This window comes from Corythoichthys intestinalis, chromosome 15 (genome assembly GCF_030265065.1).
Source record: "Corythoichthys intestinalis isolate RoL2023-P3 chromosome 15, ASM3026506v1, whole genome shotgun sequence".
NCBI lineage: Eukaryota > Metazoa > Chordata > Actinopteri > Syngnathiformes > Syngnathidae > Corythoichthys > Corythoichthys intestinalis.
In genome coordinates this window covers 22,364,804-22,381,063 of record NC_080409.1, presented here as the reverse complement: position 1 = coordinate 22,381,063, position 16,260 = coordinate 22,364,804, and the positions used below count along the sequence as shown (strand labels likewise).

Sequence of the window (16,260 nt, the reverse complement as noted above, 5' to 3'; positions counted from 1 at the left end):
GTTTGTAAATTTGGATAAATGTGTGAATTATAAAGAAAAAGAAAAAGAAAAAGAAAAAGAGAAAAAAAAACGTTCTGCTCAGAAACCCACGCAGCATGTACTCGTTTCCTGACGGACACATTTGTCAGACGTACGTTTATTTCCTGTTCAGCACTGAAGCAATCACCAACGTGGGTACTCTGCAGCTCACCTGTGTCTGGGATGTTATGTGTAACTGCGGTTTTGTTAAAGTTAAAACATGCAGATATCAAGTGTGAATGATGTGAAAATTTATAATCTCAGCCATGGAAAGTCTCTCCCAGAGGTAAGAAGCACGAATTGGAGCTTGGTTTAATGACATTTCAGCAACTAAAAAAATGTCTTTCCTGCTAGCAAAGCAACGTTGTCTATCCCTAGAATTATTTTGTCTTAAAAGATGATTTTCTCAAAATGTGTCATGCCGTTTCTTCCACATTAAAAAAATAAACATCTATAAAGTATTGACAACAAAGCGATGTATTTAAATCACACCGTTTTTTTTTTTTACATAATTATTATTTTTTTCTGCAGTGGCTGTCAGACCGTAAGAAGCGACAACTACAAAAGAAAGATGTTGGTAAGTTGAAAGTATCAATACTGAAATGTTTCCGGATACGATACTTATTTTAAAAGTATCGATGATCAGTTGTTAATTTACTATCGAAAACGAGTTGAAATTTTTAGTATTTTGACAACCGTAATTGCAAAATATATGGCGGAAAACACAGACAAGACTGAAAAAGCAGTTTCTGCTCTTGCACTCCTCAGAAACTGCTGTATTTTAAGCCTAAACAACTGTTGTGTTTGATAGAACAATATGTCTATATGCGGCCATAGCAGATTCATGGCACACTAAGCCTCCGAACTATTTTTAATTTGTCCGTTTTACCCTGAAAACCCTGGTTTACAGACGTCGCGCAACCGCTTTTGTTTCAACCGAGCCATAGAAAGAAGGTAATTATTGTCATTTTTAGCTTAGAATCATTAATTATGTCTAATATTTCGTTTATATATATATAAAAAAAACTTTAAAAATTATTCACTCGCATATTTTAAACTTTTAAACAAATTACGTCACAATAGAAAATCTTGGATATCTACCTCATAACTATCGCTTATTTGTCTTTTTTTTTTTTTTTTTTGTTAATGTCGCGTTTTCCCCGAAATGTTTGATGATAATCGATCCAAACAAAACAAAAAAAGAAAAATAACATTTAAAAGGGTAACTATATGAAAAAGAAAATCTCAACCACTCCTTGTTGTCTGCGATTTCTGTATTGTGACCCTTGTTATATCACCACGTTTCACCCATAAAATCCTCCCAAAAATCCGGCTGCGGCAATTCACAGCTGTGTCTTGACACTCGGTGATACATCCTACATGGAGTTTTTGGATCGAAACAAGGTTAGTACGCGATAATATCTTGTTAAAATTGTGCCGTCTTTAATTCTGCCCTCGCGTGCTCTCGCCTCCAGTTAGGGTTTTGTTGTTTAATTTTTTTTTTTTTTTTTTAAATGCCCTCCTGTTCAAAATTTTTGTTCCCCGAGAAAATAGAGATTTTAAGCTTTCCAATGATGTATCACACATGCATGTAGGACAATTTTGAAATTTGGCCAAATTGGGGGTCTCAGAGCGGAACTTCAAGTCACCTTATTGTTTTCCGCCATATGAAGTTTGGAATGTCAAAAATGTATTTTCTGTGTTTTCAGACATCCAGCGTAGGATTGAGCTCATCCAGGACTTTGAGATGCCCACAGTATGCACATCCATAAAGGTTTCAAGAGATGGCCAGTTCATCCTGGCAGCAGGTAAAGGTCGATAGTGGGGATTTTTGAGAGTGTGTATTTTATATACTTTGTATAAAAGTTTTTCTTTACACTCTTCAAATTGTCCATCTCATAGGGACTTATAAGCCCAGGATTCGTTGTTATGACACCTACCAACTTTCATTGAAGTTTGAACGCTGCTTGGACTCTGACGGTAAATACCAGTAACTTTACTGTATTTCCATTTTACGTACCCAAATAATTAAAAGTCATTTTTTTGTATGGTTTCCTTCTTATAGTTGTGACATTTGACATACTGTCTGATGACTACTCAAAGGTAATCTTGGAATTGCTTGATATTTTTTACTTCTTTTTTACCTAGGAAATTTTACCTCTTTATGTACTCAAATAAATATTATTTCTTCATTAGCGATGGCATCCCCGTTTTAATGATATAGTTGAATTTCTGTCCAAATGCAATATCTGCTTTTCGTTGGTTAATTTTAAATACATTTCTATCGATCATTAATAATTAATTAATATTTATATCAGTTATTTCAGTGACTAATGACTATTGTATTTTTTTAAATTTTTGAATAATGTAGGGTTAACTAAAATTTTGTCCATGTGTAATTCTGTTTTCTTTTTGTTCTGACGCATATTCTTCTTCTATCCTCAGCTTGTGTTTCTGCATTCTGACCGTTATGTGGAGTTTCATTCCCAGCACGGCCATTACTACAAAACACGAATTCCAAAATTTGGACGGGATTTCTCTTACCATTACCCCTCATGTGACCTTTATTTCGTGGGATCTAGGTGAGGAACGATTTTATTTTTCAGACTCTTTAAACGCCAATACAAACAAATTCCAATTCATCCTTTACATTTTTTTTCATCCAGTTCAGAGATTTATAGACTGAATCTTGAACAAGGTCGATTCCTCAACTCACTTGAGACAGATGCTGTGTGAGTGTAACATTTTCTTTCTTGTAAAAGTGCTACAGTAGCTTCTTTACATCTATGTCATACAGCTTTTCTCTGTTGTTTTTTATTTTTCCTCCTCCACCAGGGAGCACAATGTGTGCGACATCAACCCAGTCCATCATTTGTTTGCCAGTGGAACCTCTGAGGTATTGTATATTTCATGATTACAGCTACTGTTGTCGCGATACTAAAATTTTCAACTCCAAAAAAGACTTGATACCATTTTCTATACTACATAAATAAAAAACCTAAAATTATTTTTTTAATGGACTCTTTCTGTGCCAATTACGTGGCTCTTAACAACTACATTAAAATTCTTAAGATTAGTTTATCACAAGTAAATGTCCAATCCATTTGAACTGCCACCCCTCCCACTTCCAATGGGTTGAACATTTATTGCCGTCAGTGACAGCCAATGAGGTAAAATGGAAAATGCTAAACTATCCTCCATTACTATAAAGAGTAGTGCAAAATCAAATTTTACCCATGGCAACTAGGCAGGTATGATATTCTGAAGGTATGACAACCTTAAGCCAAAATATCGTGGTTTCACTGTATCACAGTATTGCAATTACAGCTCTAAAATGTGTTACTTTGACTGATCTGGGTTAAAAAAAACTGTTCCATTGAACAGGTTTTTTTATTTTTCAAAACATTTGGAGCATAAGTATAATGTTAAGTTAAAATGAATTATAAAAAAATATATATATTCAATGCACTCCTTTACGTGAGCCTAAACCCACAGCCACAGCTCAACAGTATTAGCATCAGAACAAAAATAGTTGAATTATTTACCATAAAAAGTCCGTGTGTATGACTCATATCATGTTTACATTATCTCGTAGCTGGTGGGAAACGTTCATGACAGTGTTTACTTACCTTTTAATTTGTATGAATTCGAAATCATTCGAAGCAGCCACCCTCCGAAAACATGTTTTACATGTCGGTTGGCCCTCCTCCTCTAAGCGGCGGCCATCTGTAACGTTTCTGTTGCCGAAGTATTCCCTTTTCAGCGATTTCGTTTTCTTTGATGGGGGAAAAAGTTCAGGAGTTTCACCTCTAGCCATTGTGTAGCACAGCTGACTCACTGAGAGGGAGCAACAACGTGCGGGGGAGGGTTGAGCCTTGCAGTTGCAAGCGAGGGATTTTTTGGGACATAAAAAATAGCTGATACCTTAGGGACAGTATGACAGAAAATTTTTGCTGTTTTGAGACCTTTACGTTTACCACAGTATACAGTACCTTGAAACCAGTAATTAGCACATGTTATATGGCAACAAATTTCTTGTTTTGATTTTATGTGTTTTCTCTCCAACAATATTTCACTGATCTGTATCTCTGTTTGGTTGTTAGGGAAAGGTGGAATGCTGGGACCCCCGTGTGCGCAAGCGAGTGGGCCTTCTCGACTGTGCTCTCAGCAGCCTCACAGAAGGAATAGAGTACGTAACAATTTGTGGCTCACAATTGCCGTTTGTACTGTTATTTCTTATTATCTTATGCATTTATCTAATTAGATGTCACAAGTTTGCAAATTTGATATTTTTTTTATGTTGTTTGCAGAGTTCAGAGTTTGCCCTCGATTAGTGCACTGAACTTTAATGGTTCCCTCATCATGGCAGTAGGCACCAGCACTGGACAGGTACATGGAAACATACCTTAATGATTGATAATGTTGTCCTCTTGCCTATCTAGCCTTACCTACACACACACACATAGTGTACACAGGAGTGTTTAGCTGGAGTTGAAAGTTGTATTTCAATAATTTGTCCTTACTAAAGGTGCTGTTATATGACCTGCGCTCAAGCCAGCCGCTGCTGGTGAAGGACCACTTCTACAACTTACCTATCAAGTCCCTCAACTTCCATGATCAAATGAATCTGGTTGTGTCGGCAGACCCGAAAATCATTAAAATTTGGAACAAAGACAATGTAAGAATAACAGACATAATTCAAATATACAGTATGCCATATAAATCTTTTAAATTACAAAAATGGGGGTGATCCTCCAAATTGGTATACTGAATTATCCCTTTGTCTTGTTTGCTAGCCAGTCGTGTTGCTAAAATTATCTATCAATGCTGAAATGTAAGATATTTGATTGCAAATGTATCGAGGCTCAGTTTTTAGTTTTCTGCATGAAACTGGTTGTCATGGGGTAAATTTGATTTTGCGCTAATCTTGATAGTAATGGGGTATATTTTCGCATTTTCCTTGTTAACTCATTGGCTGCCATTGATGGTGCTAGACTTCCAATCCATTTAAAATGGGAGGGTTAGCAGTGAATGAACGAATGTTCACTTGCTGCCACCCTTCCAGTTCAAATAGATTGGACGTCTACTACTGATAAACTCTTTAAAAGAGTTTTAATTTAGCTTTTAAGAGCCACGTGATTGGATCTTTATCATCTCAATGGTGCTGAAAAAGCTCATTTTAAAGAATTAAATTTGGTATCGAGGGTTGATTGTTCGTTTGAGTATCAATATCAAAATTTAGATTCTCAACAACAGTAGTAGCTCGAGCAAGAAAGAGGCACAGAAAAATGAAATGAATCATTCACTCTCTGTATTTGTTTATCTTCTGCTCCCGACAGGGTAAAGTGTTCTCCTCCATTCAGCCCGAGAGCAACATTAATGATGTTTGCATGTACCCCGATTCAGGTGAGAATAATCCTTCTTCCACAATTCACTATCTATGCTTGGTACTTTTCAACACTTTTGACAACCTGAGTTCAGTCTGTGCTGTGCTATTTCACCACTAGATGGTGTTATCTACTCTGTTAGTGTGATTTGCTTTCAATTTCCAAAAGTGCAACTAACTACATTATTTATGCGTAAGTTTTGCCGCACATGTAATCTAACCTTTCTGCCTCTCTGTGTGTTTGATAGGTATGCTTTTCACAGCAAATGAAGATCCAAAGATGAACACATTCTATATTCCAGTGAGTGAATTTTGGGATTATTTCAGTGTCTCACGAGCAGCAATCATAAACCTGCACATGGATAATTGACACAGGGAAGCATTGGATTTTAAACTGTTGTTTACCTTCCTTGCCCTCTGTAGCCAATTGTACAGTTGTTCTATTTATTTTGGGGTACAAGAGACAGGTCACATGTTTGGAACATTGCATTTTACATGATTAGTAGTAAATGTAGTAGTACTTGAGATGCACTAGTTGTGGTGTGGTGTATGCTGTTGCCGTCCTGTTTGAAATAAGATATGTCATGGCCTCTCAGTAATTCAACTATGCTAATGTATATCAGTGTAGGTTTACAGAACAAGTTTTACAAGAGGATCATCACAATTTTAGAAATTGATGAGTAAGAAGATATATGATCTTGTCAAACGCCAATGCTTATTTTGTTTGAAATCGTATTTAATTTTCATATCGATCCAGTTAGTTAATTCAGTCACCAGGTTAACCTGGGGTGTGTGTTTTTTGTTTGTATTCAGGCTCTGGGCCCAGCACCTCGTTGGTGCTCTTTCCTTGACAACCTGACAGAAGAGCTAGAAGAGAGCCCTGAGAGCACTGTGTATGACGATTACAAGTTTGTCACTCGCAAAGATCTGGAAAATTTGGGTGAGATCTTGACCATTCATCTATTATCTTGGGGGAAATATGTAATGAGTTCCTGTGGAATCTTTGGAGATCCTTGACTCCCTTCATAGTACAAGGACATATTCCATCTACATTCGTATTACTAATGGCATTGAATGATCATGTTCCAACCATTGACGGCGATAATCCAAATGGATTGGACGTCCGTCACCGCCAATGGCAGCAATTGAGTTAATGTTTAAATTGAATTTACTTTTTGTTTTATTATTATTAACGGTAATAATTTTAGCACATTGAGGGCTAACATTTTTTTAGGTGGTACTTGGATCAATCATGTTGTGGATGATCTGTAACAGTGATGTCCATATTCCAGAAAGCTTCCTCAAAGAGACGTTTTCAGAAATTTTGCACATGACAAAATCATCTCACTTGATGAGTGGACAGGCACTCCAAAGACCTAACTCCCAATTAGGGTTGGTCATCGAGCATTGAGCATCGATGGGACCCGGTTCTAACAGTCAGTCCAACAGTCAGAACCTTTCAAATTTTTTAATTTCGATTCCATGTTACGATGCCCTGACCGCCAAGCGGGAAAAAAATGCTGCCGAAAACCACAAAGAAGCCACTAGAAGCGCGTGTTTGTGCATTGCAACCTGATTACAACAGTGGCCACGGTGCTGCGGCGCTCAAAGGTTTGGCTTAACTTTACAAAAAAAACAAAAAGACCTGTCAGCTCAGTGAAACATTTGCAACACAGCTACATCATGCAAAGGTGGCTGCACGACCGGCTTCATGGAATAAAGCGTATGTGCCAAGTGCAAAGCTAGCCGAGTGCTACGTAGTTGACACGCTGTGCCGTCAGAACCAGTTAAGTAAAACAATACATTACGTCTGTCTTTTGCTGTTCCTGCGATACGACCTCGGATTAAGCGGTGGGTGGGTCGATGGATGGATGGACGGACGGACGGACGGACGGACGGACAGACGGACGGACAGACAATTGTACGAGAATAAGTCGTAGTATTACATCGGGCTATAGTCGATATGTATATACAACTAGATGCAAAATGACAGACTCGGCAGCGTTAGAACATATAAAGAGAAATAGATGCAAAATGACAGACTCGGCGGCCGTAGTAAACAGCCGCCATCTTAAAACAGTAGACGCCTCCGTTAAAATCAACAGTATTAAAAGGATTTTTGTTTTGCAATCTGTTGTTTTGCTTAGTTAGAGAGAAGCAGCCATAAGAAGCATTCGATTACTTTTTTAGTGAACTTGTAGCAGTGAAAACAAAGCATCACATCACAAAGCATCCTAGCCAGACGCTCTCATCTCTTCTTCGCATTATACGTACACACTCCTACTTGCCTGGTATACCAAACTCACCGCTGTTCCAGCGATTGAGTTTGGCGACCATCCGGCGGATCAAATTCCGAGGGCGGAGCAAGCCACAGCAAAGAGACAGCGGAGTGGACCAATCAGCGACGGGCAGACGTGACGTTGTTTTGTTAAAGCGACAAGTTTTTAGCGTGAGCGGAGAATGGAGACGTTTATTCAACATGGCTAGCGCGAGCCATGTTGACTGTTGTCAATGACTTGTGTCGATGTGTTTTTGGTAATTTAAAACTGGTTTTACCGCGGATTGGAACATATTCTCGGCTCCCGTTCGCCATCTGTGTTGTTGTAGAGACGACTTTCGGTGCGCAAGAGTAACGTTACTCGTTAAGAACACGTCACGCAAATAAACGAATCTGATTGGACGATTGATTTTGTACCTTGCTCGAGAGGGCAGTTAATGGGCTGGGTCCCAGACTATTTCTCACAGTGTTTGAAAAATACAGGGAGAATAGTCTGGCTGTGCCAGGCAACACTCCTACAGCGCCACTCACTGGCCTAACTGGTATTGTCACAACATAAACATTGCAGGTGTCGGTAAACACAACAATCGGTTTTACAAATAAGAAAACCTTATTATTTTGCCTCATCTACATCAAATTATAATCAATAGAAGAATTTAGACTAATGCTTCATTGTAGCTCCCAGCTAAGGTACAAATATGGCAAAAGAATATAAATGTTTTTTCTGTGAGCTTTTGAAAAATAAAAATTTTTGTGAAAGTGCACCCCTATGGAAAAAAATGTCATCACATTTGAGTTCAAAGACTGACATTCACATACAGGTTAAAAATAACCCTGTGAGAAGTTCATATAATTTATAAATTTCATATTAATTGTATTAAACAATAATAATAACTTTAAATTCTTTTTTTCAAATCAAGAAATCAAGACATTAATATAAGCTAATACATTTTCAAAGTTAGATTTTTTGACCCTGCCTTTTTTTTTTTTTTTTTTTTAATGACCCTGCCTCTTAAAAGAATCGAAATCGAGAATCGTTCGGGACCGGAATCGAAACATGGAATCGTAACCGGAATTGTACATTTCAAACCATCCCTGCCCAACCCTACTCTAAATATACAAATAATTCAAACGTACATTTTTACAATAGCCTTTCCACTTTGTACATGAATGACTGTTTTCTTTAAACTGTGAAAGTATTTAGTTTTATAATGCTTGTAGTACAGGGGAGAGCCTTCCTAACCTCGGCCGTACTTTGGATGGTTTAAAGATGACTGAGCAAAGCTTTTGAGGGTTTTTGTCAATGTTTGGGGGAGGGTGAAAGAAGTGCTGGGGAGTTGTACCCCTGTGGAAGGGTTGAATGAACATTGGAATGCGGGCTCAGCAGTAAAGAGATCAAATAACAAGGAGCAAAAAAGTGGTTGGCTGCTGTCAAATAACGCTGGGGAGCAGTGGTGTTGATTTACAGAAGATGTGTAACATTGCCTGTTGCATAACCTTTACATACTATGAGGCAACAAATACGTAATGTTCTATAAATGTTATCTCAGATCGGGAAGGCTTCTATGTTTCCTTGGTTGAAAAGTGCTATAGTACTGCATAATGTCCCTTGTAAACTGCCTGCGAGATTGACTGGGAAGGCTGAGTCAGCAGAATAACAATACAGTATTCATTCAAAGTGGCTGCAGCCAAATTTGAAGATGCAATCTTTTCACAATGTTCAGCCATAATAGTCAGTTATGCTTACAGGATTGTAAATGCAATTTCTTCTGCTGCTAACATCCTTTCCCACACAATAAAATCCTTTCCCAAAAAATCTGTCTATAATTCTTTGATAAATATCTTTCAAACTAAAAGAATATGTAACCTAACTTGATTTTTTTTATTCCTAGGTTTGTCTCATCTGGTGGGGTCGTCCCTCTTGAGGGCGTACATGCATGGCTATTTCATGGACATCAGGCTATATCATAAGGTGTTTCTTTTTTTAAATTTCTATTTATGGATAGTTTTGTATGTATGCGTAATCAATAAAGTTAGAATGTAATAAAATCTATAATGCACTAATTAAATTAATGGCTGACAATAATGTCACAAGACACCAAATCAGATTTGACTGGAGGGCTGGTAGCGATCGAACGATGGCTTCCAACCCTCTCAGTCAAAATGGATTGGAAGTCTAGCGCCTCAATACCAGTAAAATGTGATCACTGCCCATTTGTCATTATTATTATTTTTTTATTCTGCATGATCAAGAAGCTGAACAGTGAAGGCATAAAATAAAAACTAAAAGCTTTTGACTGAAAAAGACCATTGTGATCATGAGCATGATTTGAATTCCAAATGCATCATACCAAAATTGCCAATGTATTTTTTTTGTTTATTTCTTAGGTCAAAAGCATGGCGAATCCTTTTGCATACGAGGAGTATCGCAAGGATAAGATCCGGCAGAAGATTGAGGAGACACGGACACAGCGAGTCCAGGTTAAGGTGAGAAATCGTTAAAGGATAGTTCCAGATGTTTTTTTCTAAGTGTGCCACACAAATATCTATCTGAGAAACATGTGTTCACATTGTGCATTATGAGATGGAAAAGATACACCTCTGCTGTTTAATCACCACATTTTAAAACTGCAATTAAATACTTGAGTCACGTACTTTAACCAAACATACAGAAGAAAAGACTTGATTCCTTGACTTCTGATCCGATTTTTTTATTTTAAGATGTTTTGCCGATACCGATCTGATACTCATATTTTTAGACCAGTAAAAATACAGTAATGAAATAAATAGTTAATTCCGTAAATGACAAATCATATTTTTTGTATTAAAGTAAGCCCTACTGTTACTGCCTCAAGAAATGCTCTGTATACTAATACAGTATTAAACGATGCTCTGTACTATCATTAGTTTTTAAAGAAAAGTAGACCCTCACAGCGGGCATGTTAGACTAGTGGTTTGATTTACCGCAGCCGAAAAGAGCAATAGTGCTGAAACAAATTTGATACTATCCGATGCTCCAAAAACAGGCGTATCGGGTACCAATACAGTGTATTGTATCAGGACATCACCAGAATTGACACTGTTATTTAACTTAGATAGGAGACTATATTAAGAGTATTTCCAAGTAATACTGCAATCTATTCCATCTCTTTATAATGCATTTGTCAAAAGTATCGAAGTTCTGGTACTAAAATGTTATATCCATATACAATATTTTGATTGCAAAAGTATGTATACTCACTTATTGGTTTTTGCACGGCTGCAGGTCACCAGAAATTTGTTATCATCGGGTAAATATATTTTTTAATTACGCTTGGTAGTAACAGGATATTTTTGCATTTTCCTTGTTTGCTCATTGGCTCCCATTGACAGCGCTAGACATCCACTCCATTTGAAGTGGGATGGTTGTTCAAATGGAGTTTTACTTGTGTTAAACTCATTTAAAGAATTTGAATTTCATTTTTTTTAAGAGTCACGTGATTGGACGTCTATCTTCGTCAATGCCACTGAAAGAGACTCATTGCTGTAGTCTACAAAGATATCGACATTTTCTCAATGATAATACACACACAGCAGGAAAACAGCTCATTATTTGCAATTAATTACACTCACCTGGACGCCATGAACTGTACTAGTATGTTAAAATGATTTCCAAGAGTTTTAGAAGACACAGTCACCTCGCTAAATGCTAATGCTAACACGAATGCTATGCTAACGCTACAAGACAATTAGGTTAGTGTTAGTGTTAAAGGCTCAAGCAACATGGCAAATCTAGCCAACATAAGAAAGCAAAACTTGCCAAGCAGCACCTGACACATACAGTCCCTGACAAAAGTCTTGTCGCTTATCCATTTTGTAGAAACAATTGCTAATAACCTGATTTTTAATTATTCAATTGGTTTCAGAAATGTCTCATGAAAAAATATATTTGTTCCACTGAAAAAAGATTTATCATTTAATGAAGGCATTAAGGTCAAATTTTGGCAAGACAAAAGTTTTGTCGCCTACATAAAGTAGTGTGAAAATTGAACAAAAAATGTACTTCAGATACAAAAAAATGTTACATAACATAAGCATATTAAGTAGTGGTACTGTGAGATATAAGTTACATAACATAAGCATATTAAGTAGTGGTGCTGTGAGATCCAAATTTAATATTTTGTTTGACTTCCATGGGCTTCGGCAAGGATTCATACAATTTATTGACGAAGTCATCAGGAACTTCAAAGAAAACAGTCTTGCATGCCTCCCAGAGTTCATCAACATTCTTGGGTTTCGTCTTCCATGCTGCTCTGAAACCAATGAAATAATTAAAAGGCAGGTTATTAGCAATTGTTTCTACAAAATGGATAAGCGACAAGACTTTTGTCAGGGACTGTATGTTTCACAAAAGGAGCCAGGAATGGGCACAGGCTTAGTCAGGAATGGGCACAGGCTTAGTCAACGGCTGGTAAATAAGCGTGTGTGTGTGTGTGTGTGTGGGGCGCAGGATTGGGGCAGGAGGCGCAGCACGTCACATGAGTAACACAACCAAACACTGCTAAATGCGTGCTAACTACACATACAATCAGAAAATATCCCACATTGGTAATTTATGACGGAAACTATGGTGAATTTTCATCTTGTTCTCGTGTTGTCCGATGACAACTGGCATCCATCTTGTTATGTTTTAGTCTCTCAAGACACATTTTCAGTATGTCATCGTCATTAAAAAATTGTTCCTTGACGAAATATTTTCATTATCGCCAGCGTTGACGAAAACAATACTGGTATTCTTATAGTATTTTAGTATTAAGAAAGAGTAAATGTTGTGAATCACCAATAACTATGTAGCAACTTAGTTTCTACAAACTATAAATAACCATATGACAGTGTCATTAAAAAGAATTTGCCCTAGTAAACAATGCTTTGATAAAAAGTAATTGGCTTATTTCATGGCGTTTCTGTTTCTGCCTCTGTCTGTCTGTCCGTCCGTTCGTCTGTCAACCGTAACTGAATCAGGCATTGCCTAAAGTCAACAAGGAACTGGCTCTCAAGCTGATGGAGGAGGGTGACGATGAAGTGGTGTTGTCTTCCAGGAAAAAGAAGGGCAAGGTAGGTTGACTTTGATAACAGCATTTGCCTGTGGCAATGAGTTTATTGTTATTGCTGTTGAACTTGCAGGCTCTACCCACTATTTTGGGCGATGACCGGTTCAAGGTGATGTTTGAAAACCCTGACTATCAAGTGGACGAGCAGAGCGAGGAATTCCGTCTGCTAAACCCCATCGTCTCCAAAGTGAGCCAGAAGAGGAAGAAAAAGCTGCGGCAGCTAGCCCAATCTGCCGCTTCTCAGGTATCTAATGCTATACTTAAAGTTTGTCAGGAAGTATACTTATATCTGAATAACGCAGTTTGAAAACATAATTAGCCTTCAGTCTAGGATTCTGCCACCTTTTTGCAGGAAGCTCAGGAAAAAGATGAGGATGAGGAAGAGGAGGGCCGTGCCAGCTCTGAGGAGGAAAGCTCAGATGATGATAAGAGCTGGGTGGAGGAGGTGAGGGAGCAGCGGAGATTGCTCAAGCAGGAGGACCGAGATCGCCGGCGTCAACAGAGGAAGGATGCCGACCGCAACACTGTCCTGCTGGAGAACAACCATGTTGAAGGGCATAAAAACGCCGTCACGTCTGAGAACAAGACGAGCCAGCCTCAGTTCTATCAGATTAAAAGCGGGGAAGAGTTCCGCAGTTTTAATGACGTGTCACGAAAGCAGAAACTTCAGAAGTATGTCCTTTGTTCAAAACCGTTACATTCTTTTGCTGAGTCATCATATAGAAAACCTATCAACATGCATGTAGTATTCAATTTTTGGACATGCTTTTTCTTATGTGTACTTTAGAGCATCTCTGGAGGAGCGTCTGAAGTTAGAGGAATACTCTGGAATCAGCAACATGGCTGACACCACAGTGGGCAGCAAGCAGCTGACTTTTACACTTAAAAAGGTAGTGTTCATGTTTCACTCTCAATGTTTGTAGTCACGGATTAAAAGACATTGTGAGAAATTTTGTAAATCACAGTCGAATGACATGCTTAAATGATTTTAAATCTTTTTAAGAGGTGATATTGTGTATGCTATTGGTAGTCGTTACCACATAGTTGCAGAGGAAAAAAACTACAAATATACGGACCTAGAAGACCCTTGGTCTCCAACTTGACCCATTAATGCATGAATTAGGTTTTTTTTTCCAAACCTAACATGGCACTCATTGAACCCGTTGGCTGCCATTAACGGTGCTCGACGTCCAATCCATTTTAACTGGTAGGGGCGAATGAAGGTTTGTTCATTTGCTCTCCCAGTCAAAATGGATTGCACATCTAGCGCCATCAACGGCACTGAAAGATAAGCTTTCACAGCCAGTCCTCCCAGTTTAAATGAATTGGGAAGTCCATCGCCATCAATTACATGCAATGAGCTAAGCTAAACACTATGAAAAATAATATACTAGTTTAGACTGTTAGTTAGGGCCGTAACCAGAGTGTATTTCGGTTTTTAATTTCTTTAATTTAGCTTTTATGAATATTGTATGACTTGATACATTTAGAATTATTTAAAATCAAATAAAAAATGTTTTTTTTAAAAAATTATATACCGGTAATATTAATTGGTAATATTTAAAATAATATTGTGACCAAAAATAGTCACTTGCAATATAAAGGCTTCATGGTCTTGTTTCAACTTTTGAATAGCTGTCCACTGTAGTGACCACTGTCCCAAAAACGGTTAAAACAATTCATTAACAGAGATAGTATATCAAAATCCTCTTGTGCATGTTGCAGTCCGAGCAGCAAAGGAAGCAACAGCAGGCAGAGCGGGACCACCATGAGGAGAGGAAGAAACTAAGGCGCTCGGCCGGACACCTAAGCAGCGCCCGTGGGAGGGGGTGGGGAAGAGGACGCGGAAGAGGGCTGCACTGAGGAGGGAAGACCCATCTGCAACTGCCTCAAGTCTGTTTCACCAATGAGGCAGATGTTCCAATAGGTGAAGATTGTTTTGAAAAGACTTCAAGTGGCCAAGGCCCAAACTGTGAGCTGATGTGTTACCTCCCCATTTAGGTTGGGTTAATTATGCATCTGTACAGAAACTCTATAAATGCCAACATGATAGACTCACTACATTCATTTAAGAACAATAAGTGTGTGTGTTAGGCATGTGCCGAAAACTAGTTTGAAGGTACCGTATACCGAGGTTTTCCAGGTATCAGATTCTGTAGAAACTCGCCATACCGGTAATAACCTTTTATTGGATTCTGCCCTTTGGGGACGTGGTATCTTAACTACAGACATGCTTAGTGGTTGCGATTTTTTTCTTATTTGGTTTTACACATTTAAAAAAGTGATTTTAATGTTTTATCACTTAAAGGAATGAACAATGAATGGATTGTTCACCCCATTTCAAAGTTGAGTTGTTATCAGTAGCGTTTCTTTTTGAATTTCCCCCCAACCCCCCTCCCATTTTTTTCTGTAGAGCGTAGATAACCAACCACGAAGTTGGTTCCTAGGAGCACAGTTGTAACCCATGTGTAACCCACGTACGTTCTAAAAATAGCTCACCTGTGTTGCAAAATTCTGATCTAAGATTTTTTATATTTATTTGAACTTTGTATGAGATTTTTTTTACTGTGTATTCCATATATTGTTGTAAAATGAATCATTTTCAGTTGGGATACAGTTTAACTGCGATTTTGCGAAATAATTATTTTTAAAACTTAAATTTTGATACCGCAATATTTTGCTCAAGGTTATTTTACTGAGGAAAAACTGATATCGGCCCATGCCTAGTATGTGTGTATACAATATGTACCTGCAGTTTTTTAAAAAAAATTGGAAAAGCTGAAGCTCCCATATAGTAACCGTTTTTATTTTTCATGCATTTGGAACACAGCACATTTTATTCTAAATCAAATCATGAAAAATTTTTTGTTAATCAAAAAAATTCAGAAAAAATGAAAATTAGTTCAAAAATTTGTGTCTGTGTGTTCTTTAAAACATTTAATATTGTATTAACAAAAATTCTATTTAGCATTCATGTGCCTCATCAAACTAATATTTTGTTGTTTATACTGTTTCTGAGAACTAATAGTGAAGTCGACCAACTTCAGGCACCTGTGAAAAGATATTACATTCCATGATAATTTGACAACAGTCCACAATACTGCTGAATCTTTTGGTATTGCCTCAGAAATGGCACTTTTGATGTCGCCCCATACATTTTATGTAGTGTTAAGGTCTGGGAATTGAGCTTGCCACTCTATAAACTCATCATCAATGGTACTGAAAGAGTTCTTTTAATTTGATCTAGTTATAAAAGATGAAAAAAAAAAAAGTAAAACCTATTTACATACTTTTTTTGTAGTGGGGGTTGCATAATTCTGAACAAAACTATATAAGGACTCAGATATTTGGTGGCTAGTTTGTAGTTTTAAACCAGTAATGGAGCAAAAGGCATTTGCTGTCATCGATACATACAGTGTGTCACAAAAGTAAGTACACCCCTCGCATTTCTGCAGATATTTATATCTTTTCATGGGACAACACTGACA

The 16,260-nt window shown here is 37.6% G+C and overlaps 1 protein-coding gene across 1 annotated transcript; it reads left to right on the top strand.

Annotated features, from left to right (window-relative positions):
• The first annotated feature begins 119 nt into the window (after nucleotides 1-119).
• Nucleotides 120-15,971, top strand: nol10 (nucleolar protein 10). Its single transcript, XM_057859497.1, has 21 exons — nucleotides 120-304; nucleotides 550-595; nucleotides 1,728-1,826; nucleotides 1,921-1,998; nucleotides 2,084-2,121; nucleotides 2,464-2,600; nucleotides 2,685-2,750; nucleotides 2,854-2,914; nucleotides 4,122-4,207; nucleotides 4,329-4,407; nucleotides 4,547-4,696; nucleotides 5,358-5,424; nucleotides 5,653-5,705; nucleotides 6,218-6,344; nucleotides 9,575-9,654; nucleotides 10,071-10,169; nucleotides 12,684-12,776; nucleotides 12,846-13,016; nucleotides 13,125-13,444; nucleotides 13,560-13,662; nucleotides 14,498-15,971. Exons 1-21 carry the CDS (start codon nucleotides 239-241, stop codon nucleotides 14,633-14,635), a joined length of 2,157 nt encoding a protein of 718 aa, XP_057715480.1. The 5' UTR covers nucleotides 120-238; the 3' UTR covers nucleotides 14,636-15,971.
• The last annotated feature ends 289 nt before the right edge of the window (nucleotides 15,972-16,260 follow it).